The 27,410-nt window shown below is 45.4% G+C and overlaps 1 protein-coding gene across 1 annotated transcript in view; it reads right to left on the minus strand.

Annotated features, from left to right (window-relative positions):
- The window catches only part of RETREG1 (reticulophagy regulator 1), a 130,185-nt gene that overhangs the window by 94,894 nt on the left and 7,881 nt on the right, over window positions 1-27,410 (minus strand). The window contains exon 2 of the mRNA XM_047731877.1: window positions 2,037-2,143. Coding sequence (XP_047587833.1) covers window positions 2,037-2,143 — 107 coding nt within the window. The remainder of the gene's footprint in view (window positions 1-2,036; window positions 2,144-27,410) is intronic.

Below are 27,410 nucleotides of genomic sequence, written 5' to 3' on the forward strand. Positions count from 1 at the left end.
AGTCAAGGCTGAGAACGAACTCTGCGTGAGCGGCCAGGAGCAAGAACAGAGCAGTTGCAAGGTTTTTCTGCTCTGTCCTCGCCTTCCATGCTTGCCTGCTCCTTGCAACGTGCGCCCAGATGGGACCCGGTTTGATGCAGCATGGGCACCACGGAGAGGCTCATCGCCAATGGCTGCTGGCAGAATTTTTAAGCAGTCCTTTTCTTCTAGGATTCCCCTGAGGAAGGCCCTGGAGGGTGAAGACATTACTAAGTCTAGTGGAGAACAACGGGCTCTCCTCTATCCATCAGGACGGAACCAGGGCGTCACCGCGCAGGGACTGGACTGGCTCCGGGCAAAACCCCACGGCGTGAGAGCCTCCCCCTCCAGGCAGCCTTACTACATCTGGGGTGAACAGAAAATCGCGGGGCGGGTGCCCAAGAGAGTTAAGAGTAAGGGAGTGGGTGGGGCGCCAGGGTGGCTCAGTCCGTTAAGCATCTGACTCTTGATTTTGGCTCAAGTCATGATCTCAGGGTCCTGGGATCGAGCCCTGCATTGGGATCCAGCTCAGAGGGGAGGCTACTTGAGGATTTTCCCTCTCCCTCTGACTCCCCCACAACCCACTCGCATTCTCTCTCTCTCTTTCTCTCAAATAAATAAATCTTAAAAATAAAAGGGAGCTGGGTGACTGTTCTCTGAAACAGAAAATGGTGGGGCAGGGGAGGGGACAGAGGGAATAACGCGTCCAAGAGCACGATCTTCATCGAGAGATTCATGAGAAGCAGTCACTGCACACAAACGCATCGGTGGGATCTCCTAACCAAACCTCCCGTTTCGTGATGCCCCCTTTCAGGAGATTGACTTCCCCACATAAATTCTTCAAATTAACAAGTTTTTTTGTCGCCTCCCCAGATCACTGGAATGAAGAAATTCCCTCCAAACCTTGAAACGCGGCGATGTAAAACCATCTTTCTTAAAAATGGTTTTGCACATGGTTTGCTCTAAGAACTGTAAAGACTTAAAAGAAAAACCAGAGCTCAAGCTCACTGTAGAACATGAGGATGGTTAAGTCAGAAACAGCTTCTGTCCGTGGCCTCAGGGTTGGCCTTAGGGAGAACAAGGTACCTCCCGCGAGACAGGCCCCGGGATCCCTGCCAGGGTAAGAACTTGAGGAAGACCCCTGTGGGCCGTGTGGGGGTTACACTTAATGAAATCAAACGTCTCACTGTAACCTCCTCCTCTTCCCTATTTTTGATCGAATCTATCTTATCACATTTAGGTTCTTAGGGCTCAAATATTCCAAGGAGGCCATTTTGCTCCTTCATGAAAACTAACTCAGACGTTGGTAGAAGAGGCCTCTCCAAGTGCAGAAAAGCTTGACTCTGATTTCTAATACAAATTACTCAGAAAGCACCTGAAGCAAATTTCAAAAGTTATTCAATTTCTCACCTCTAAACAATGTTGAAAATTAGTTCATTTTTCACCATTGTGAACTCATTTGTTAAAATGTACTCAACTATTAGTTGTTCTTTGGTTTTTGTTTTTAAGTCATCTCTACCCCCAACTTTGGGCTTGAACTCATGACCCTGAGATCAAGAGTCATACCTCCACTGACTGAGCCCCAACTAGTAAGCCCTGAATTGTTCTTTCTTCATTGAGGCAGAGAAAGTTCTTACATAAACGAGGCCATCTTCCAGTGGTCCAAGTTTTGTCATGTGAGTTGTAATAAATATTTCAGGGTTATCCTCATTGCAGCCTACTCACATATCAAAATGATACTTAAGAAGCGCTTAGAGCCAGAGAAACTAGCACACACAAGCCTTTTTGCCCAGGAGCAGTAACCATGACTAGGGACAACATCAGGTAAATAATTAATAAGCAATAAATATTTACCAAATCAATGTATATTCAATAAACAATAATATCAAAGTCAGTGCCTACATAACCTGTTACTTTGTTCCCTTTTAAAACTACTTGGTTAACATGCCTACACAAAGATCAGACACTCAGGGTCCAGAAAATTACATCCTGTAAAAATGAATTCTCAGTTTTCTTACCTCTAGCTCTAGACAAAACCATATCCTTTATTATTTGCATGATAACACGCCCAAGTATCATGACAGAAATCAGGTGATACACTCTCCATGGTGTCAGTGCAAGGAACCTATAACAGCAAAAACAGACAAATCATTATTTCAACTGGAGGATTTTTATCCTTTTTTAAAAATTAGGTTTACTGGGACGCCTGGGTGGCTCAGTTGGTTGGACGACTGCCTTCGGCTCAGATCATGATCCTGGAGTCCCGGGATCGAGTCCCGCATTGGGCTCCCAGTTCCATGGGGAGTCTGCTTCTCCCTCTGACCTTCTCCTCGCTCATGCTCTCTCTCACTGTCTCTCTCTCAAATAAATAAATAAAATCTTAAAAAAAAAATTAGGTTTACTTCAGGGGTACCTGGATAGCTCAGTCAGTTATGCATCTGCCTTCGGCTGGGGTCCTGATCCCAGGCTCCTGGGATCATCCCTGCACGTCTGGCCGCCCAACTCCCCCGCCCCATACTTACCCCACACCCCACCACCACCCTCCCTCCTGGTCAGGCTCCCCGCTCAGGGGGGAGTCTGCTTCTCCCCTGCCCCTACTCCGACTCTCCCATTCTCCTTCACACATCCTCTTTCAAATGAAGAAAAAAAACAATTAGGTTTAGTTTCACCATAGAAACAACAATCCCAATTTCAGTTTTCAGAATCACTCCAATGAGACCACATCAAAGTTATGTCACGGACATCCAAGTCAGCAAAACAAAAAGTGCTTGAGCCACGTCCGCTTTTGTGCTAGGCTTTCTGCTCTAACCTCTAATTTGGGCAGAGGATTTGCTCTGTGGCGTGCGGCCCAGCTATCACTCTGCTAGCAGCCGGAGGACGGAACTGACTTGCAACCGAATCACGAGGCCCCAGAAAGGTAGAGCTGCAGGGTTTTCCGACATGCGGAGAAGCTACTGCAGATGCCCCACACTTGCTGTCCTCTGTGTTCTGCTTTATGGCCCCATTCGTTTATTTAACTACTACCCCCTTCCTCCAGGCTCTCAAAAGCAGCAATTAAGGATTCAAGGTGCTTGCTTCTTCCTTAAAATTACTATTGGTCTATCTGGCCCCAGAGGGAAACAAAGAATTCTTTATCAAGAACAGCACACGAACACGGCAGCACATTTTTATAATCGGGCCAATAAAGAAATGGAACGGCTATTCAGTCACAAGCTCTAAGGCTTCGTGCAGAGGTGAAGCCTGTTCTATACAGGTTAATTGGCCAAACTGCCCATTAATATTAATTTTGATATAATCACAGAAACACTGACTTAACATGCTTGTCATTTAAAACTAGTTGCAAGGCACTGTAAGCTTTATAGAGAAAAACACATACTACAAAGAATCCTGACTTCCAGGAACTAATTTCCTCACCAAAGAGGAACACCTGTCAAGCTAACAAAATCCAAGACAATGAGTCCTAGGTTCTCTAATAAAACATGAGCAAAGAACAAAGAGAAGCAAAGAAGGGAAATCATTCACTCACTAATGGGGGAAGATTTTATGGACGCGGCCCTTGAACGTGGCCCGACAGGATGGATGTAATTCGGAGGAAAACAGAGGCTGTTCCAGGTGGAGAATACAACATGTACAGAAGATCAGAGTCAGAGAAGGGGAAGGTGTGCCTGGGGCACGCGGAGTGCTCTGCGGTGCCCCAGCAGAAGGAGGTAGGGTGGGTCAAGGAGAGATTTGGGAGACTGGCAGAGAGAGAAGGTATTGAGGGGACAGGCCAGGAGCACACTGTGGCAGGCCACGAATGATATGCTAGGGCATTTGGTCTCAATGTCACCAGCAACAGAGAGAAAGCCAAAGGTATAGGGTAGGAAAATGGAATGACGGGCGATTAAGGAAAATGCCAGAAGGCGACTGAGAGGACGAGGTGGGGCAGTGAGGAAGCATGGAGTTCAGTATCTATTAGAAGGTTGTGCGATATGTTTGGTGAGAAGTGGTCCATGGGAGATGCTGGTGGTAACCCAGGTCCAGCTCTGGTTCTAATATTAGCTGTGTGTGACCTGGGTCAGGCAAATGCAGGTAGAATAAGCCCATGTTTCTTCAATCCTGGTCTGCCACAGCCACAGGCCGCTGTCTGGAAAGCTTGTTAAAATGCAAATTCCCAGACTCCAGGTTCCTCCCCGCAGATCCTCTGAAACAGGTGTCTAATTTTTAGTATTTACATTCAATAAACATTTCTTTGGAAAATGTCTACATTGGGCCAGGCACTGCACTACCAAAAGGAAATAAACAGTGAAAAAGAAGCACAGAGGTGGGGCGCCTGGGTGGCTCAGTGGGTTAAGCCACTGCCTTTGGCTCGGATCATGATCTCAGGGTCCTGGGATGGAGTCCCACATTGGGCTCTCAGCTCGGCGGGGAGCCTGCTTCCCTCTCTCTCTCTCTCCCTGCCTCTCTGCCTACTTGTGATCTCTGTCAAATAAGTAAATAAAACGTTAAAAAAAAAAAAAAAGAAGCACAGAGGGAAGGAACAGACATACCAGAAAACCCCTAATGTCAACATCTACGCTTTTTAGTAATAATAATTTGTTTTCTGCTCTGGGACTGCTGCTCTATTCCTTGAACTCATATAGGTTTGTATTAACCAAGGGTGTTTTGTGGTGTTTGTTTTCTTCTTGCTCGCCTCCTCCCATCAGGCTATGATCACTGCTTGCTGTTGTCCGTGTGTGCAGTCTCTCTCAGTTCTCCCCAACTGACACTGACCCGGTAGTTTTCAAAATTTTTGATGGTGACCCACAGTAAGACATTCATGTACATCTAAATGCATAAAAATGAAACCAAAGTTTCAAAAATAATATTTATCTTTTTTTTTTTTTTTTTTTTAAGACAGAGAGAGAGCAGGGGCAGAAAGAGAAGGGGAGAGAGAATCTCAAGCAAACTCTGGGCTCAGCATGGCATCCAATTCACGGCTTGATTTCACAATCCCAAGATCATGACCAGAGCTGAAACCCAGAGTTGAATGCTTAACAAGCTGCGCCACCCCAAGCACCCCAATTTATTCCTTTTTAAAGATTTTTAAAGTAATCTCTATACCCAACGTGGGGTTTGAACTCACAGTCCTGCAATCAAGAGTTGCACACTCTTACCAACTGAGCCAGCAGGTGCCCCCAAATAATATTACCTTTATCATTTGTAATGCCTTCTGATGTTTTCCAGTCAATTCTATTATATTTCTAAATGCCGACTATAATTCCAAGATGATTCGAGGCTCATAACAGAGCTGCGACTCACAGTTCCACTCACTGCATCAGAAAGTATCTACAGATGTTCAGTCAGCACGGTTTTTAGAGTGACCTGCTTTGCAGAGTCAGGCAAAGCCTTAGGAAAGTTCTCTCAAGTTTAAAGGTCTTCACGTAGCCAGGAAACCAGTTAAACGTCTTTAAAAAAATAAATGCAAAACCAACCCAAGCAGTGAAGGTCATTAGTTCTTTTTTTTTTTTTTTTAAAGATTTTACCCATTTTATTTGGCAGACAGAGATCACAAGCAGGCAGAGAGGCAGGCAGAGAGAGAGAAGAGGAAGCAGGCTCCCCACTGAGCAGAGAGCCCAATGCAGGGCTCGATCCCAGGACCCTGGGATCATGACCTGAGCCGAAGGCAGAGGCTTAACCCACTGAGGTGCCTCCATTAGTTATTTTCTTAGTGGAAGTTATGATCTTCCACAAATAGAAAAATCAGGTAATGACAAGATTTTAACCCTCAGCCCTGGCTGCTGGAAGACTCTACTTGGAGGGCATTGACTGCCATAGCAACTCAAGTTAGGGGTCCAGGGCAAGGGTCCGGGGGCATTTTGGCTAAGTGTCAATTGGTCATTAAGAATCCTCAATCATAAAGACTGGACTGTTTAGTCAATGATGCTGTGATCATTTGTAAACCATCTGGAAGAAAGGAAACTTGTATATCTATCTCCAAACACATTGAGATGAAAGAGAAAGGAATAATAAAACTTTGTAACCAGTCAGCACATGTCCCCAAAGGGCCAGATAGAACAGATTTTCAGCTTCATGGGTCCTATGGTCTGTCACGACTGTCAACTGTCACCATGTGAAAGCAGCATCATATTATATAAAAGAATGGGTCTGTTGGTGGGAATGCAAGCTGGTGCAACCACTCTGGAAAACAGCTGAAAATAGAGCTACCCTACGACCCAGAAATCACACTACTGAGTATTTATCCTAAAGATACAAATGTAGTGATCTGAAGGGGCCCATGCACCCTCATGTTTATAGCATCAATGTCCACAATAGCCAAACTATGGAAAGAGCCTAGATGTCCATCAACAGATCAATGGATAAAGAAGATGTGGTATATATATACACAATGGAATATTATGCAGCCATCAAAAGAAATGAAGTCTTGCCATTTGGAGTGACGTGGATGGAACTAGAGGGTATTACGCTAAACAAAATAAGTCAGTCAGAAAAAGACAATTATCATACAATCTCCCTGATATGAGGAATTTGAGAGGCAGGGAAGGGGGTTATGGGGGGAAGGGAGGGAAAAATGAAACAACATGGCACTGGGGAGGGAGACAAACCATAAGAGACTCTTAATCTCAGGAAACAAACTGAGGGTTGCTAGGGAGGGGGCGATAGGGTGGTTGGGTGGACACTGGGGAGGGTATGTGCAATGGTGAGTGCTGTGAAATGTGTAAGCCTGATGATTCACAGACCTGTACCCATGGGACAAATAATTCATTATATGTTAATAAAAAAATTTTTTTAAAGATAAAAGAATGGGTTTGGTTGTGTTCCAATAAACTTCATTTACCAACACACACACACACACACACACACACACACACACACACACACACACAAATCCTCGGTCAGGTGCAAAGGCGATCCCAACAAATTCTGGGGAAGGAATGCTGAAACTGTATGGAATTCCATGATTGTCACCCTGGTAAGTTAACATTCTCGACTGTAAGACTGAAGTACAGAAATGTCTGCGAAACAAATTCCTAATAGTAATCTTTCGTACTCAGAAAAACCTATGCATATTTGGTATTTTAATTATTTATACTGTTTAAGATGGTTCATCTCATGGTTCCAATTTAAAGTACGTGTCTGTACAGACTTGTGATTTGAAATTAAAATCTTAGAAACACATGAGTTTAATTTATTCATTTTCCAGGAATTGCCTAATATTTGGGAAAGCTTGGGTTGTTGCAGTTATCTCTTGAAAGTGTTACTTTGGTAAATTTCAAGCAGGTCAAGAGAGACCAAAGTATAACAAAGAAGTCGCAACAATTTTGCATCCATGGCCCCATTGTACGTGCCCATAGAGTATTCCCTGCCATCCCCAGCACCCAAGATTACTTGAAGCAAATTGCAAATATCATATAATTACTGCAATATTGCAATATTTAGGGGTGCCTAGGTGGCTCAGTGGGTTAGGCCTCTGCCTTGGGCTCAGGTCATGATTTCAGGGTCCTGGGATTGAGTCCCGCATCAGGCTCTCTGCTCAGTGGAGAGCCTGCTTCCTCTCTCTCTCTCTTTCTGCCTCCCTCTCTGCCTACTTGTGATCTCTCTCTCTGTCAAATAAATAAATAAAACCTTTAAAAATATTGCAATATTTATTGGCAATTAAAATTTACAAATATGGCCACATATCTTCCCCATAAGGACTTTTTAGCCTAGCAATAAAAACACTATCTTCCCTTTAAAAATTGTCCTAATTCCTTAATGCCATCAGATATCCCAACAGCTGCACCTTTACCCAGTCACCTTCTGTACACACATGTGCACATACACACGTGGACCAAAACAAGATGGGAAGGAGTCATACACTGAAACTGATGCTGTGAGTTTTAAGCTTCCTGTAATTTATAGGTCTCCTGCTCTCTCACTCTCTTGCTTAAAGTTCTTTGTGGAAGAAAGAGACTCATTTGTTCAGTAAAATTTTCCAGAGGTTGAGAATCCGTCATGGAATCCTGTGCTTTAGTTTAACATTTTCCTCCGTGCCTTGAGCAGACTACAAAAACTGGTAGGTAGATCTAGGGACTTAGCCGGATTTAGGTTCAAAGTTCCAAGTACATGATAGGCGGTGGCGTGCGTTGCTGTCAGATGACACATACCGTCTGGGTGTCTGGCGTCTCTGTTTCTGTGACATGAGCAGCCCCTGAGGACTACCTGATTCTCCGTTCCTCAGGAGACACACAAGCATGAGCACCCTTCATTCCTGCTTCAGGTATTAGCTGGATCAGAGCTAAACAGAGCGGAGATCTTTAGAGATCTATAAAGAGGAACTTCCCCTGTTGATGTTTGGTACCCTGAGAGATGGACGTCACGAGAGGGACGGGATTAATACTCGATTCTATTTGCCAGCAGTCAAGATAATGAGCAATGCCTTAGTATCCTTTAAAGGTAACTAAGTTGGTTTTCTTCATTCCTTTCTTTAGTCTTATTATGAACATATTTGACGGACTTCAGTGCATGGCAGTGTGATCCCTACTGACCCTCAAGTGTGCCGTCTTGGCTGGTGGGAGATTATTTCAGCAGGATCCTGAGTCCTTTGGTTCAAATTTTTTCTTTTTAAGATTTTATGTATTTATTTGAGAGAGAGAGAGAGCACACAAGCAGGGGGAGGGGCAGAGGGAGAGGGAGAAGCAGACTCCACACTGAGCAGGCAGCTCCATGAAGGGCTCGTGTCCAGAACCCCAGGATCATGACCTGAGCCAAAGGCAGATACTTAACCCACTGGGAGCCACCCAGGCGCCCCAGTTCATTTCTTTTTATTACTGAATGATTTCTGTTGTCTGATGGACCACTGTTGATTCATTCACCTACTGAAGGACATCTTGTTTGCTTCCTACTTTTGGCAATTGTGATTAAATTGCTATTGTGGTCACAAGTTTTCAATTCTTTGGGAACAGCCTCTTTTTTTTTTTTTGAACAGGTCCATCAGCATGCCAGCTTATTTTGGGTTTACAGGCAGTGAAAACCTCCATGGATTCTATTTTTCAGATGCAACTTCTGACTCTAAGCATGTCCTATTAGACTTGTTCTTGTTTGACACAGCCCATCATTCAAACCTACAGACCTTAATGGCATCATCCATGCCATTTGTTCTCTTGTCCAGCTTCAGAGCTCACACACGTCTGCTACCTGCCGGTCACTGGTCCTCAACCACTCCTCTGATTCAAGTTACCAATGAGTGCTGGTGTCCTGTCACTCCCTGCTAGTGACTGCTCCCCACGGGACCTAGATTTATCAATCAGTACTTTACGAATATAATAGAGCAGTCAGCTCCTACATTGTCGTCCACATTACTCTATCTTTTCCACAAAGACATAATTATAGATTTTCTTAAATACGTTGCTGAAACCTAACACATTCCTAAAGCCTAAGTGTTGGTAAGTGTCGATCTGAGTGACTGATGCTGAGAAGTACTTTGAGGTCTGAAACTGTTCTCTTGCAGGACTAAAGACCACGAGAACCTGCCAAAGAGTATCACGGGGCACAGCTCGATCCGAGCCCCAGGGTGACCCCGCTGCTCTGCCCATTCCCAGAATTCACACACAGTCGCCACATCTCCCATGGTGGAGTTTTAAGGTGTAGATCAGGGGCGATCAGAGGATTCCTGAGTGCTCTGGGATAAGAATTGAGACGGGTTGTGATCAAAATGCAAGATGCCCAAGAAATCACGAGAAGCAGAGTGACAGAGTCCAGACTTTGAAGAGGGAGGTCTGAGGATATACATCACCCTTACTCAGGGGGTATATCATTTTCCAGGTCCAGTGCAAAGTGAAAAGGCTGGGCATGGAGAAGTCAACGCCCCCTTCCCACCAGTCCGTAAACCCAATCCATGACAAATGGGTCCCCAAGATAGTTCAACCTCCACTCCAGGGCATATTTGGGACCTGGATCTAGGGTGGGTGCAGTGCCCATGACAGGTCACCCCAAATGGACTGTGGCATTCCCAGCTGGGGCAAGGGCAGTGACCACCTTATCCTGAGGCTGTGGAGTGCATGCCCGATGAGGACCCTCCTCACACTTGTGCTCAGGCCTCCCCATGAGGGGCAGATGGTCTCAGCGGAACACAAGCTTCTCCCTACTGATACAACCTGTCCACTTCCCTGGGCAGAGGATCCTGGGCAGTTCTGCAGAGCAGCCGGGTGGGGAAGGGGGAGAGGCTGGGCAGGACGGCTGACAAGTGGCAGCAGAGGATGCTGAGAACCCCTCACCACGAGCCGAAGCTCCACACTCCCAACGCTTGTTCCACTCTCCGTTTGGACATCACTTACAAAATACACATTCAAAGACCAAAAAATACGGAACTGCAAGGCAGCAATCCCCACGTGTGGGGCCTTCTGACACCAGGCTCTGTGTGACCGTATGGGCCGCTCACCCATTTAACCAGCTCTACCTCACCATATCTTGGAGGGGGGTCCCCAAAGCTGACCAATAAAGGCTTTGTTCTCCTTAAAATAATTTTAATTCAATAAAAAAGGCTACCAACACTTGTCTTTATCCAAATCAGCCTAGGGACCTGTGAGGACATCCGTGGATCCCAGAATGGAGAAATCACCACTGATCTCTAAGTCTCTGGCTATCAGAAACATCTTTCTATAGATGGATGGGCTTTTTTATATCTAATAAACAGGGAAAAAAAACCCTAATCTTATTAAAATTAAAATACATTCCTGATGCAGGTATTTCTTTCAGCTGACATTGGATATAATTTCCATCTGATAAGGGATATTCTGTATTTTGGAAACCAAGGAAAGCAAACATTATATATGACAACTACAATATACATAGACTTATCATAAGTAAACATTGCAAATGACAACTCCATACTATATATGTATACATATATATCTGTGTATGTGTATATATATAAATATTATAAAATATAAATATAAATTTATATATGTAAATATTATAAATATATACAATCATATTGAAATGATAATAATCCCATTAGGTTTTTTTTTGGATTTTATTTATTCATTTGACAGAGAGAGGGCACCAGCAAGGGGAGTGGCAGGCAGGGGGAGAGGGAGACGCAGGGACCTGATGCGGGCTTCGGACCCCAGGACCATGACCTTGGCCGAAGGCAGATGCTTAACCAATTAAGCTACCCAGGCGCCCCATACCCCATTTGTTTCATAAAGACATATTATATGATTTAGCTGTTTTGGAAAGGTAAAGTACATTTTTCCTTTAGCAAACTGTATCCGATTCCTACACCTCAGTGTGATGACAGCTTTACAGAAAGCCCACACAGCCCCGTGACTCATGTTCAGCTTGTGACTGTCAGCACCCATGCGGGACTGCCGGCCAGGCTCACATAGCATCAACTCTGATTCATTTTTTGGTTGCCTACATTATTTTTCCTTGCTGTTTTCTTGCTATGTGCATTTTTCTTACTGTTTTCTAATTTTTCCTACACTTTCTGCCATTTATTCTCTGATTCAGCAACATTATTTTAAATTTTCACCTGGTTATCAAATAACCTATTGCCACAGCCCACTTGGCCTTGGGGTGGTTTACTAGTTCTACTTGTAGGACTGGTCTCTACTTGGCTATCTGGGTCAGCTCAGAAGTAAGAGTCAGTCCATATGTTCGGAGATTAAGGAGAGTGGAAGGACAACAGCTAGAGATCTGGAGAAAGCCTAGAAGACTGTAAGGGTCTACTGGTTTAAAAAAAAAAAAAGGCAGAAGAGGCTGTGGGATCTCTAAATTATGCCTGCGATTTTTAAATAGAATATTTCCTATCAAATGATGGGGCTCGGACTACCGTCCAGTTAGTGTGCACTCGCTGCTCTTTGCCAGGTGACAGTCGTGCTCTCCAAGACTCTCAGGTAGCCCATCATTTTAGCTTTCTGTGCATGGATTATTCCGGAACACCGCTTTCCCTCATCCCTTTATGGCCTGTAAGCACCCCCCCACGCACGCAGGACCCCACTCAGCCTCGGCAGTGGAGGAAATCCCAGCACAGTGGTCATGCTGGTGGAGGGCAGGACAGGCCCTGGGCTCTGTGGACAGCGTGATGGAAAAGGAGGCAAAGGTATCAGAGCTACATTCTGTGGGCACTACTCATGGCTAACTACAAATCTCTTAAAAAAAATTTTTTTTTTGTTTTACTAGTTGTGTATCCATTCGACAAGGAAAAGCTAACTGAATTTTCCATTTCTTCATGATGAGTGTTCAAGGCCAAATTAAAAGGCTCAACGAGCTAAATTGGTCATAAAGCAAATAAAAGGAAAACTCTCAAAACAAACAAAAATCTTCCTGGTTCTGGGGCCACCTGGGTGGTGAAACTGGTTAAGTGTCCAACTCATGCTTTCAGCTCAGGTCTGATCTGGGGTCATGAGACTGAGCCCCTCACTGGGCTCTGGGCTCAGTGGGGAGCTCGCTGGAGATTCTCTCTCCCTTGCCCTTTGCCCTCTCTTCTCTAAAACAAATAAGCCTCTAAAAAACACTTCTCTGGTTATGAACAAAAAGGATAATATTCAGTGTGTCCCTCATGTGAAACTCTAACCCTCACTTCCGGGTACAGCATAACCTACTTTGTCTTAAGAAACGAATGATGTCGACAGCAAAAATACAAATTTTTTGTCTTCAAGGAAAGGAAATCTGGGGACAAAAGCACTGGAACTCTCCAAGTTTACAAGGTGGGAATTAATCTGTAGTAATATTTGCTTCAAAACTCTTTCGAGCTAGAGATCCAAAAGGCTGGTTCTGTTTTCCTTTCCTGAAATATATATAACCATAGACTTTGCCTAGAGTCCTTTATGTATGTTGGCTTTATGCAATATTATTGTAGCTCAAATCGTCCAAGAAGTATGGACTTATCCAACATTATTCAAAGTCCAGATCATTCCATCTTGCTGGAAGATAACTCTGTCATCTTCTCCAGAGTGAGGCATGCTGGTAACCGTCTTCCCTAATATTACAAATATTCTGAATCTCAACGAAACTTGGCTTTCATTTTTCCTGGCCTTTGATACAGATCGTGGAAAAACAGTGTCTGAAGATGCTTTAGGACCTTAAAGTGTGCATCATTAAGGGAAAAAGAAAAAGCTGGGAAATAATCATGGTTCTCAGAATGGTCAGATGAAAATACATCTCAACTTCAGATCGGTTTAAACATGCGTGTATGCTGGGGAGAGGGAGATACATTTCTTCCAAGTCAATAAAATATATAGTTTTAAATAATTTGGAAAGAAAGAGAGTAATCATGAAGTGAAGCAATGACTCTATCAATGACAAATCAAAGACTAAATAAAACTCAGAAGCCTTTTCTCCTAGAGAAGTATTTTTTAGTTGTGATGGCCAAAAAAAAGTGAATTAGAAGCCAGAGAGAAAAATGAAGGGGAAAAAAAAACAAAAAAGACATGAGAGACTTTCTACGGGGAGATGAGACATTCTGGAAGGCACCCATAGGCAGGGAAACGTTGGTTCACGGCCATCAGAGGAGCACAGGCAGTGGAGGAGGGAGCTAGGCTGCCTCTAATAGAAAAGGGCGGTGATAATCCCATGAATTCAAGGAATGTGCTCCGGTCAGCAAGGCCTGGTGATGAAACACGAGGGTACTGGCGTGGAGCAGCAGGGAGTTTGTGTTCTTGAGCCCAGGGAATGGGAGAAGCCAAAGGCACTGCTGGAGAGGAACCAAATTCATGTGAGGTCAAGGCAAAGTGAAATCAGGCCTGCTCTCCTCTGGCTTTGGGATTATGAAAAAAGCCAAGAGCAAATCAAACAAGGAGCATCCCTGGGATGGGGGTGGGGGGCGGGGAGTAGGGGAAGGAGGGGATGTGCAATGGGCTCTTTAGCTCCACCTAGTGTATAATATCCACCAATGCATCTTGCCTTGCACCTACCCCAGGGGGTTGGTGCCTCTGAGTAGAAGCACCGTGGGTGAGTCGGTCTATGCCACCCACTCCAGCTGAGTTACCAGCAAGCTACATACTAACTACCAGATTCAGCCACAGGAAGGAGCTAGAAGAAGAAAAGAGAGATCCGACCAAAGTTATGCACTACAATGTAGCACCGGAGGGTTAAGAAGGAAGAAGGGAAGATCTCTCGAGGTGTTTCCCATTCAAACACTCTCCGAATCCACAAACTCTAAACATAGAGGCTGTCCACATACTGATCCAAATCTCACACTGAAGTCTGGGGCTTCCTCCTTCTTAGATAAATAAATGCATATACTGGGTACAGATATAGTGGCAGGTAGGTGCCTAAGACGCTTCTAAGAATAGCTCTTAAGTGAGTGGGACACACACTAACGAATTCAGTGAACCTTTCTGGGTGCACGTAAGAAATGAACTGATACGTAACGGGAACCTATCACGTGCTGGATATTTTCACCTCTGCATATGGTTTTATGTTCCTCAACAACCCGATGAAGTAAGACACACGGCTATATATTCGTAAGTAGAGGAGACTGGAGTAATGTGTGTAAAACCATGCAGCCTTTAAATGAAGGAATTAGGTCTTACTGACTCCTGTTTACAAATTCTATTTACATGCTATTTGTAAAGTCCCTTGGCATCTCACTTTAATCAACTGATCTGAAGCACCAGAAGGTTCCAGAGAGTACAGATGAAAGAACAATCATCATTTCAGCTCCTGCTTTTTAAATTCCCATTCAGGGGTGTCTGGCTGGCTCAGATGGAAGAACATAGGACTCTTGATCTTGGGGTCATGAGCTTGAACCCCATGTTGGTTACAGAGATTACATACATACATACATAACCTTTTTTTAAAAAACCAAATGTCCATTCAGTTTTGGTCAACATTCCATTCAAGAACCCACCCCAATGTACCTGAGCCTGTCCACAGTCCCAGAAGGAATCAAGGCACTCTGCAGTTCTAAGACTGATGACATTATCACAGGTGCAATCGGTCCTTTTATTTCTCCATCTCTTTTACTCCAAAAACTCAAGGGCGCAAATAGTGGGACTTCAACCCCACGCCTCCATGTGGCTCCCACCTGCCTTGGTTCTGTTCTGTAAATTAGCCTCGTTCTCCAGCCCATCCCTTGTATCCTTTCCTCCCACTCCTCATAGGAAGCCCTGCCAGGGCTCTGCCTCCCCTCCAACCAATCCCTTTGGAGGCAAGTGAATCTTGATCAGACCCTACTAGCCTATTGTAAGAACTTAATACGTCATCATTAGGGCACCCCCTTTTTACCCCCGTAAGAGAAGACAACTAACACAGCGAACCTTTCCATAGCTTCTTAATGTGGAAAGAATCAATCAGTACAACACAGCAGGTGAGTAAAGTGGGCATCACAGACGCCCTGCCAAGCCCACTTTGAGAGCCCAAATGCCACTATAATGAACCGAACAGCAATAACGAACTGAACCATCCCAACTGGTTAAAAGTGAGCTTCTGGGTATGTCTCTTTGTTTTTAAGGCTTTTCACTCTTTACCAAAAGGGAGCTATAAAATAGGAAGAACAAGAAGAACAGGGATGGGTGGGGTTAAAGGGGCCATCTCTCCTAACACATTCAGTTTAAAAACTCACACAGGTGACCTAGAAGGTGCTCCCTTTGCAGACTTGCCCATTCCCTGGCCCCTCGGTGTGCACACGTGGGCAGTTCACAGTGGTAGAAACAACCCTAACAGCTTTCTCTAATTAAACAAGAGAGACACACCCTCAGCACAGCCCTCACCAAGCTCTAATGGAAAACACACGTCTCTCCTGATAATTCTACCTGAGATTCCCAGGGCCATAGTAACTCTCCAAACAAGACAGCCGGTCCCTGTGAAAAACAATGCAGGGGAAAAGAATAAAACAATATGTGATAAGATGACAGTCTCTCATTAAGCTCCCCCCAGTGAGCAACTCAGTGTCTGTGTTTGTAACACTTGATGTTAAACATGAGCAGTAACAGGAAACACCGTCATCCAACCACAAACAGAGTCCGCAGAGCCGTCTATGAGTCAACCATGAGCTTGCATTTCAGTCGGAGGAGCCCTGAATGGGAGGGGAAACTGTCTGCAAGGACAGAGATGCCCTCTGTGAGTCAATAACCATCTTCATAAAACAACCCCCAACCGTGTGGTCAGCGACCTTAGAACTTCCAATCAGCCATGCCCCAGAGGACCTGGCTATCCTGAGCCAGGAGGACATAAGTTCTTTAGCAAAAGGTGTTTGTTTTCAGAAGGCTGACAAAGGCACAAGAATGAATCAAGGCATCACCCTGTGGACCGTGGTCACATTCAGTCAAAATGATGCTGAAAAGTCATTGGCAGCCTGCAGTCAAGTTAGTCCACTCCTGGCTCTTCCAGGGTAGCCTTTTCCGTTTGTAGTACTCATCTTGATTTCTACTTGTGTGTTTACTTGCTTGTTCATTTGTTTACCGTCTGCCCTTCCTGACACCAACCCGTAGGTCACATAAGAGAAGGACCCACCTCCCCCGCTCGCTGGTGACGCTCCAGCACGAGATCATTACCTGGCTGACAGCAGGTACTCAGCATTTTTCTTGCATTGTTGCTCATTCAATATTTGCTTAATAAATAAGCCAATTATCATAATTAAGTAATCAGGCATGTAATTAATGTAATCATTAATCATAAATTCCCAAGAGCACACTCTCCTGAAAATAACTAAAAAAAAAAATGGTATGGGAAGCATCAAAATTTCTGTACAGTTTTTGAAGACTTTTTGGGGGAGCAATCAATAATATGGATGGCCCCTGGATCTCTGCTTAGATCAACTGCTCTTTCTTTAAGGGAAGACCAACCAGACTTCTCACGGCTATTGGAAGTCAGGACGGCAGTCCTAACATGCCGCTGTGCCAAGGCCTGTTGCAATGGTGTGGTTGGTCAGGTCAAAGAGGACAAAGAGAACGGTGTCCCGGCCAACATCCTCCCCTCCGGAACAGTGGGGGTGGTGGCAGATGTGCTTCCCTCGAGCCCGGGCAGACATACTTACAATGAAAGCCATATCAATGCCCGATATAGGTCCGGGCTTCTTACCAGGCAGCTGGGAGTTCCAACTAGAAGCCAGAGACCAGCACTGACATTCCAGGGACTATAGCCCAAGAATGGTTCTTTCGCTAACAGCCATGCTCTTGAATGCCATAGGTATGTGTCAACCTCAGGCTCATAAGACACGCACCTGCCTGCACCAGGTAAACCCCCGACACAGCAGAGATTCATGGACAGCAACAGAGCTGAGAGCTGGCACATACACAGAATCCAGTGTCTTAATCATACATGACATTAATATATAAATGTGGGGGCATCTGGGTGGCTCAGTCAAACATCCCACTCTTCATTTTAGCTCAGGTCATGATCTTAGGGTCCTGGGACCAAGCCCCACAACGGGTTCTGTGTTCAGCACAGAGTCTGCTTGAGATTTTCTCCCTCTACCCCTCTCCCCACTTGTGCTTACTCTCTCCCTAAAATAAATAAATCTTAAAAAGATATACAACCGGGGCACCTAGGTGGCGCAGTGGGTTAAGCCTCTGCCTTTGGCTCAGGTCATGATCTCAGGGTTCTGGGATCGAGTCCCGCATCCGGCTCTCTGCTCGGCAGGGAGCCTGCTTCCTCCTCTCTCTCTCTCTCTGCTTCCCTCTCTGCCTACTTGTGATCGCTCTCTGTCAAATAAATAAAAATCTAAATATATATATATATAATGTGTATATATATATATATATGTACACACAACCATGTCAGCTTTTCAGCTATATTTAGTGATATTATTTAAAGTGAAAAATTTTAATGGAAATGATCAATATCCATTTTGATACAGGAAAGCTAGTGTTCACTGATACTACTGAATTTCAAAAAAGCAATTTTTAAATCATATTTTCCATTTCCATTGGTTTATATTTTAATATCTATCCTAATAAACAAAACTTGAGCTGAAGACAGAACTTTGTTGTTAAAGATCTTTAATTTTCAACTTTCTTAAAAATGATATCTAATAGCTAATTAAGATATCATTTTTAAGAAAGTTGAAAATTCACTACACCATTTTGAAGTTCTGAAGACAGAACTTTGTTGTTAAAGATCTTTAACTAATTTTCAACTTTCTTAAAATGGTATCTTAATAGCTAATTAAGATATCAAGAAAGTTGAAAATTTACTACACCATTTTCTCATAAACTACAGTAATAAACTGTTGAAAGTCTCCCACTAAAGCTTTTTGATGTTACAGACATCAGTGAAGTTGTTTTGAATTTACTGTGAGGGCATCTGGAAGTTAAATTCAAAAGGCAGTCCAAGAAAATACGCATTCCTAAAAAGATGAATTTGTAGATGAAATAGGGTTTCCATCCTATAGTCAGAACCCCAGGATATACCCATTCAAGGTACAGGAACTCAACTGCAGAAACAGTTTCTTATAACGTCCCTCCTTCCACACACAAAGATAGATTTGGATTTTATGCACGTATGAGCAACAGAGCCCCAGATGAATGATCACTTTCTGACTCATGGTGGAATCCTACACTCCCTAAATCATGCTGTTCTTTTTTTCTTTAATGAGATTTTTAAAAAAGATACTATTTGTCAGAGAGAGAGCCCATGCATGAGCCGGGGTCGGGGGGCAGACAGAGGGAGAAGCAGGCTCCCCACTTAGCAGGGAGCCCCATGAGGGACTTGATCCCAGGACCCTAAGATCATGACCTGAGCCGAAGGCAGCGGCTTAACCCACTGAGCCACCCAGGCGCCCCTCCCCTCATGCTGTTCTAAAGGACAACATTGGTTTTTACTTTTACATTTTGCTTTTATTTCCCAAGAAATCTTCAGTTTTTTAAGACACTGAGTGCATGCCTGCTTTCTGTGAATGAACAGAAGAGCTTGAGAAAAGGCCAGCAGTTCTTTTAGAGATTTTATTAGCAACAACAAAAACCCTTAAGTTGTGTTTGATAACTATGATGTTGGTAACTATGAAAGCGACTCTTGTCTATTTTGACAGGTCTTGTTATTGTTCTAGTAAAAACAAGTATCCATTTGTAATTCAGGCACATAAAAATGTTTCTACTTTGAATGGCAAATGAGTTTTTAAGTGACAAGAATTCTTACAAAAGGTTTTCCAGGATGGACTTGTCCTCATCATTTGAAAGAAGGCTGTACTGCATGAGTTGGACGTTGGGCATCTTGTTTCAAGGAGAGGTAGTCAAACGCGAGCTGTTACACAGAAAGCAAGAGCAAGTCTCCTTTGGCCAAGAGTGACTTTTCACTAACTCTGGTTCACTTGATGGTGGGGAGGAAGGGAGTGTGAAGTCTGAAGCCAATGCCCGAGGAGCACTGCTGGTAGCTTTGGAGGGTCCTGGCAGATCGTGGGGAGGTCGGTCAATTCACTCACTCCACATTCTCAAGCCCCCAAAGACGTGGTTGGATGAACAGAGTAAAATCTCCACCTGCAAATTATCGTCGTTGATTCCGGCAGTCGGGAGCATTTTATTTTGGCTTCCTCGTTTCAGGATGCTCACCTTTCAGCAGTCAGGGGCAAGTGGTTTTGAGACAAAGGGGTCAGGAGGCTCTGATATGGGTCGTGCTGCCACCAGCTCACTGGGGAGCTTTGGGACTCAGTTTCTTCACCTGGACGACCAGGTGATTAAATTAGAGCAGAGATCCTCTACCTTTCATCACACAGGTGCCCTCTTTGGAAAGGCTCTATTTAGCAGCTAACAAAATAAATGACGTGGTTTCCTAGGTCAGAGCTAGCTCAGCATGGTCACAGACAGAAGCAGCTTCTTTTAAATACCGAGCACGGGTTAGTACTTCCAAAGAACCGGGGAACTCGGGGTCCTGGATGATTCCGACAGATTTGTTCCACTCATTCTTTGGCTGAAATCTGTTGCTCTGAATGCACGCCGCTTTCGGTGCTACACAGCCCAGCAAAACACAAGCAAAACCTGCCAGGGGGGGCCTCTGGGAAGCTAGCAAGCAGAAATCGGCACCTGCAAAGCGTTAAGCTCCAACCCAAATCGAAAACACAGATAGCACCGGCGCTCTCTCGACTCAGCCCATCCTGTCCGTGACAAGTTAAAGTATTTGCTTTGAGCATGGTGCTGACAAGGTCAAAGCACACATTCGCTCTGCCTTTTGATTGCTTTCCGCGCAGCCCCTTCTAGGATCCCCTGTGCTCATGCAAAGCCAGGCCACGTGCCAGGCCTGACACCCAGCCCCCCCCAGTTCGACTCCGCAAAGCCTATGGCATCCAGCCAGGAAAGCCTCCCTCAGCAACTCTGGGGAGCCCCACTCATGCTGTTTCCTGAGTGAACACCCCTGGGATACACACAGAAGCCCTGTGTTCAACTCCACCCACCTAGAGAACAGACTACGAAAGTCACACACAGCTTTTATGCTGCAAGCAAATACTGGGTCCTTAAGGCATGAAAGCCAAAAGAAAAAAAAAAAAAAACCTGCTTTAAGCTTGTGCTGAAGACCTAAAGCATAAGCAATAATAACAGCAGTGTGACCCGGTCCCTGCTTACCTAAACACCAGATATCATAAATCCATAGCCAGACCAGCTCGAGATCATCTAGAAGAGATGAGGCTTTGGAAACTCATTCATCTGCTCAAAAGCAACACTGGACACAAGCAAGCTGACAGGGCGGGCCATGCTTCAAACTTTAAAGGGAAATTATTCCCAACCCAGAGCTCTAACCTGAGCCAAACTGGCAATTAGCTGGAAGGGTGCGTCAAGATGGCTTCTGCATGCAAGTTCTCAAAACACGGGCTTCCTTTGTACGCTCTCAAAGCTAGGGAATGTGCTCTCTCCGTGATGAAGAGTTCACCGAGAAAGAGTCTACTAGCAGAATGAAAACAAATGAAGAACTCAAATTAACATCAGAAGATCTTAAGCTACCACTGGGGCGCCTGGGTGGCTCAGTTGGTTAAGCATCTGCCTTCGGCTCAGGTCATGATCCCAGGGTCCTGGGATCGAGCCCTGTATCGGGCTCCCTGCTCAGTGGGGAATCTGCTTCTCCCTCTCCCTCTGCTTGTGCTCTCATGCTTTCTCCCACTCTCTGTCAAATAAATAAATAAAATCTTTAAGAAAAAAAAAAAAAAGAAAATCTTAAGTTACCATGAAAATTCTCAAGAAGAAATGGGAGCTCCCCCATTCAGGTTGCTAAATTTCTCCTGACCCCGTTTTCAGCATGGATCCAGTAACAGAGGTTCTACCGCAGGCAAGGAGGAGTGGTGACAGTGTGGATGTCGTAGGGGGACAGGAGACCCAGGAGACAAGGAGAGGAGACTGGAACAGCAGGGTGGTGCTCCAGCAGGGATGGTTCCAAGGGAGAGGTAAAAAGGAGAGAGACTGAAGGGTCAGCCTAACATGTCTGCCCTTTACTGAAGGAGTTTTCTAGAAATGTTGGAGAGTTAAAAAGATCAAATAGAAAAAACATGCTAAGAGTGACAGCAAAATAAAGTTAGACCAGGAAGGAAGTGCAAATGGGAACTGCAAATGGGGCATTCCCCTTACCTCCTGTATGAACAATGCTTACACAGTCAGTGACTGAACCCCAAATGATGACATCAGTAGAGTGGATGGAGGAGGGAAGGGTGTATATGTGGGTCGGGGTGGGAGGGAAAAAACAGTATTTCAGATAGCTAAGTCAAGAAATGGCATAAAAAAAAACTTGTAACTAAGTCTGGTGATCGACGGTCATTAGACATACTGTGGTGATTATTTTGAGATATATATCAATATAAAATCTTCATGTTGATTATCTGAAACTAATTGTTTGACATTATATGCCAATTATGCCTCCAAAAAATTTCAAGAAATTGTTTATAATTGTCAAAAAAGAAAAAAAAAGGAATGGCATTGTAAAGATATTATTTAGAAAAGCCTAAAAATGGACCTAAAAAGCAGAAAAATAACAACAGTTGCTTTGAGAACCAAGACTGGGACCTGGGGAGAGGCAGGGCGAGAGACACTGTTTTTATTAAAAGTCTGGTGGAATTAACTGACCTGACAGAGAGAGCAAGCCTGTTTGTGTGTACACAAAGAAAGACAGTGATTGCATTTCACGTGCAGGATTCTCATTATCATTTACTACATATTCTGTAACTGTAGAGTTTTTTCTTTGACCCAGGTCGTAGTCAACAAAGTTCTCCTAAGTTTCTAAGAATCAGAAGACACACAGAGAGAAATAAAATACCTTCAAATGGCACAAGGCACGGTGGAAGATAGAGGCAGATGGGCAACTGAAATTAACAGGAAGCCCCGGGGCGGGGGGACTCCAAGTGCCAGCCTCGAGCCTCAGAAGGCATGGCCCTGGGGCCCCGAACAGCTGCAGAGCATGATGGCTTTGCACATGGGCCACAGGAGAAGCAGGGTGATCTGGGATCTCCTGACCTCCTCTTGTGTCCCTTCAATAAAGGCACTACCGCCAGTGTCAGCCCAACCCCAGCAGGGATGCAGCAGAGTGCTCCTTAAAGATGTCATTTCCCAAACACTAAGCAAGATGTCCCATCCCAGAGTACACAAGGGTGCAGCTGTCTGAGAACAGGCAGGAGTCCACTGGACAACTGACCTATGGAGAAAGAGCTACCCCTGAGTCAGGAGGGCCCACCCAAAGGGCACCTGAAAGAGGACCAAGCTGGACCATTTGACATCTCGGACCACTGCACACACAGTCTGGGTCATTCATGCCTAAAATGGGACCACCAAGGTGGCAGAGTGGAGCTGAGGGTGAGGGCGGTGGTTGGTGCTGAAATTTTACTGGAAAAAATAAATTCACTTCTTTCCCTAAAGCAGACATACCCAGCTATGTGGGAGGCAGCTGATATTTTCATTGGAGAATTAACTTTGTCCTAGAAAACAGACGCAATAAGCATGTCTCATTTTATACAGTAATCCTCCCTTGCAGAAGAGTCTTATTGAGGGAAGAACATACCAGAAGCCTGATTGGAACAGCAGCTTTGCCACATGCTTTCACCTTGGGGCAAGTCTCTTAAAGGCCCTGAGCATCGGTATCCCTCTTGCAACAGGGGACTCTGGTCCCATGCTGGGTCAGAGGAGAATTCAGTAAGATCGTAAGTACACCCAGTGCCCAGCAGCGTCCGGTAAACGGTTGTTAAAATTGATGACCTCTGCAGGCACTGTGATGTGAAATCATGCAAGTCTACAACATCGGGCACCCAGCTCTGTCTGGCGAAACCTGCCTTGTTACACAGTAGCCAGATCAGTTTATCTAGAAACCCAGTGAACCTGGGAGACCACAGCAAGAGTGAGGTTTCTGCTTAACCTTTCATGGGGAAGCTTCAGTCAGCTGGCTGGCCCGTGGGTGGCTCCTGCTCCTCCCCTGGTTTTAAGATTCCTTCCATCTAGACCAGGCAAGTGGCCACACCCATGGGCCCATAGCGCTCCACTCAGGCACTGTCCCCTTCATTCCCAGACAGAAAGATTTCCTTCCCAAATGCATGGAAATCTGCAGAGAACAAAAAGCACTCTAGAGAATGTTCCAGAAGGATCATTGATAATAGTGAAGCATTGTATGCTCCTAAAAAGCATGTCTGTCATGATATATGGATACCATGGACACATCTGAGCTTACTTCTTTAAGCAAATGGGAACTGCCCCTCAAAATACTGTTAAACTAATACAGACTAAAGTGCACCTTGAAAAAAAATGGCTCTATGAGGGCAAAGATGATAATACAGGAACCTGATAAACATGGATTCGCTGAAGAAATAGCTAAACATAACTAACGCCAAGAAAGTGACGTATCTGAGAGTTTTTCCCCCAGTTATCTGATTTCCTGCTCTCCTTCTCTGAGAAGGCTGTAGCCAGGCTCACAGGCCATCAGTGCCTTAAACAGACCTTCCTCCTCCTTCCACCGCCACACAGGGCTCCTGGTCACTTCCAGGACAGGCCCACCTGCCCCCGCCTTGTCCTCACGTATCTGAGGAAGAGGAGTCCTTCTCAGCACAGCCTCCTGCGTCCTCCCCCAGAATCCCTGTGTTACTTCTCCTGCCCCATGTCCTCAACCTTTCCTCCCCACAGCCTCCAGCCCCCCCAGGTCACAGCGTCCTCTGGAGGACCCACCCAGAGGTCTCACAGCACCTGGACAATGGAGGGGACAGGGTAGGACTCTACAGGAAGGCAAACAGGAACAGCTTTAAAACGCACCTTCTCACATTCAAGTAGGTTATCTCAATGGGCTACAGAGTATGAATTTTGGAAACTGCTCAAATTCTCTTGGTGAAGCCGGGAGCCAGCCAAATCGCGAGGTGGCCAGGAGGACGGAAGTGAGAAGCCGTCCCTTCTGCGGCGACTTGACGGCCAGGCCCCAGCAGATGCTGCTCCCACCAAGGCCAGGAAGGAGCCCTTGCACGGGGAATGCTCGCTGACGCCCTGGAGAGTTGGCTGACCTGGCTTCTTCCTGGCACCTCCCTCTGGGACCCACCGTGCTCCAGCGTTCCTGTGAACAGGGCTCTTTGGGGGGCACCCATCTTGGTGACGAGTTTCCTCAACACCGTCCTCCAGGTCCTCCTGTTGTTACCCAGGCAGTGCTCCCCCAGGATTTCCCGCCTGCCCACACCTGCACCCCCACATACCCAACCCCGTACTGCAGCCATCTGTCCCCTGAGCACCAGCCCATGGAGCTGGGCCTAGAGGGATGTACTCGGACAACCTCACCGCGTGGCCCACAGGCACGTCCAATTCAACCTCCCAAGACTGGAAAGGTCACCCTTCTGCCCTGTGGCCTCAACCCGCTGAACCTCAGGGACTCTCATGCGGGTTAGCGGCAGCCCCTCCTTGTAGACCCTCCGCCTCTTTCTTCCCGGCCCCCCAAGTCACGCGACACTCCTGGTTTTTCCTCCAGACTTGTCTTCCCCACCCCCACTGCCTCTGTTCACCACCCCGTGATCCTGCGAGGCTGCTAACTGGTCTCTGGTCCCAGGCTCTCACTCCCCTCCTTCATCCAGGGGGGCCGAGGAAAGGCAAAAAGCAGAATATGGCCCAGCTGCTGTGTGGACTTTCGGGCTAAACCATGGTGTCTCCCCCTTGCTCACCCAGTTTGCAGCCGCACACTCCTCGCCATGCTGTTCACACCCAGGCCCACTGCACTCAGGGCCTCTGCACACGCCGTCTCCTCTGGCACATTCCACCACAGAGGGAGAGGACTGGACCGCTCCCCAACTCGTCCTTCAGGGGTCGGTTCAAGGTCACTCCCTGAGACGCCAGCAACGACCACTTCAGCAAAGTAGCGCCTCCTTGTCCCTCCCTGTCCCTCCTTGTTTCCTCCAGAGCCTCCAGCTGCTGCTAGCCTTTTCTGTGTTTGTGTGTCGTCTTTCTCTGGCCATTTCCACACTGGAATGCGAGCTCCGTGAAAAGAGCCTACATACACGTTCCGTGTCCACCGTTCTATCTCCGGCGCCTAAACAACGTCAGTCGAGTAGACACTCTGTAAATATTTGTTGATTTTTTGAATGGAGGTTTCAGAAGAAAGGGTCTAACATGATGCTATTTATATTAGGGGGATAGGTAGAAACTGCTTTGTTGATGTTGTCCCAATTCCTTGGCGTGGCCCGATAGTAATCCCTTCATAAACCGGCCCCAGCATTTCTCTTTCCAGCCTCACTTCTGGGTGTTCCCCGGAGCACATAAACCAGCTCTTCCCCTCCTTTCTTTTCTGGTCTCATCCTCTCCCCTCCTCCTTTTCTTTTGGTTTCTTCGTCTGTCTGCAGAAGTGAGCATGTATGAGTGCTACTGTTCAAGCTTCCATGAATTAACTGAGTATCTAGTACACAACCACGACTCAACATGTATAAGCTCTCTTTGACTTTTCACATACCAATCCTCCTGTCTCCTGTCCCGTCCCCATAGTCCCCTGTTTGTTATCTAAGGAAATTCTGTTGCTTCTTCTGGGCCCACGTGTGATAATTTGGTGTGCACAGCATAACCTTGCATTAGAATTATTTGCTTACTAATCCCTTTCTCTCCCCAGGAGTCGGATTGTGTCTTAGTCATCACTGTACTCCCAGCAGCTAGTAATAATGATACACCTCATTTATTTGTACTCATTTGAATCCATCCAGCAATTTAAAAACAGTCATGCACAACAGGATAAAAAGAAAAAAAAGGAGTAGAAAAAAGAAGCTGAGGTAAAGTTATTATCCAAATAGCATAATCATAAAATTGTGCAAAATCACTAAGGAAGAGCTTTGGAGTTACGAGAGAGGAAAAGCTGATGGTTTCGAGAAGGAGTATTCTTCTAGTAAAAACAGTCTTGTCTTTGAGGTCCTCAACTAGAAGTTCCTGGTGCTAAGATACTGAGGTCTCAGAGACCAGCCTTCCATGGGAACTCATGAAAGAGCCATTGTGTCTAAGAACGGGCACATGAGACCACCGCTCAAGAAATGTCTGCTAAATGCTGAGTACAAAAAAAGTTCATGACTATTTCCAATGAACTAAAGCCTTTCTGTTTGGCAAGACTTTTCTGAACTATCCCCACCCTATTCAGGCTGAGGGAGTATCCTCGGGTCCAGCTCAGTTCACCAAACCTCTGGAATATCTTACAATGTTTCAGATCCAAGAATAATAACTTACATCCCATGTTTCCCAGAACGTACCCTCAGTGTGAGGCAGGTCTCCCCATGCTGGCAACAGCTGGTGCTTACCCCCCATTTATTTCTGGCTTTGTCCCTCTTCGTTAATCTTTACTTTTACAATTATATCTTCTCTTTTAGGTCTGTATGATCAATAATCCACACAGAGCTTTCATTAACCATTCCAGCTCTCCTGATCTCCACTATTCCAAAACTGTAAGGCTCTGTGGGCTGTGGCATACAATTCAGAATTGTGGTGTAGTGTTTCAATCAATTCACTGAACCAGCCATGCCTCCTAAACCAGAGTATAAGTCCTCAGAGACAAACACAGACTGGGACTTCTGGTATACCCGGTAAGCTGGCACCACATGGGTCTGGAGCAGACGTTCAACCACAGCTGATTGCCGAGCTGGAGCAGAGAGGAACATGGACTAGACCGGCTATCAAGTTAAAGAAAAAAAAAATCCCTCCTAATGCAGAAGCAGCATTCTTCCAACAGATCATTAAGTATAATACTGTAATGCTGCAAAATATAAGCCCTAATCATTGGCTCCTGTAACCTATCTTCTCTTTAGATGACACAGTAAAACGAAAAAACCAAAACAACACTAAATTTGTGGGGAGAGGGCATGGCTTCATGACCCAGCCCTGTGACTATGGTCTAGGACTATGCTTCTCAATATGGCAGCTGCTAGCCACATGTGGTTATTTAAATTTAACCATAAATAAAATTTAAAATATAGTCTCTGAGTCAGACTAACCACATTTCAGGGGCTTAATAGTCACAGAGGTTACCATGCAGTACAAATGTAGAGTATTTCCATCACTGCAAATATTCTGGTGAAGGGTACACGTCAAAGT

The sequence above is a fragment of the Lutra lutra genome, chromosome 5 (genome assembly GCF_902655055.1).
Source record: "Lutra lutra chromosome 5, mLutLut1.2, whole genome shotgun sequence".
Taxonomy (NCBI): Eukaryota; Metazoa; Chordata; class Mammalia; order Carnivora; family Mustelidae; genus Lutra; species Lutra lutra.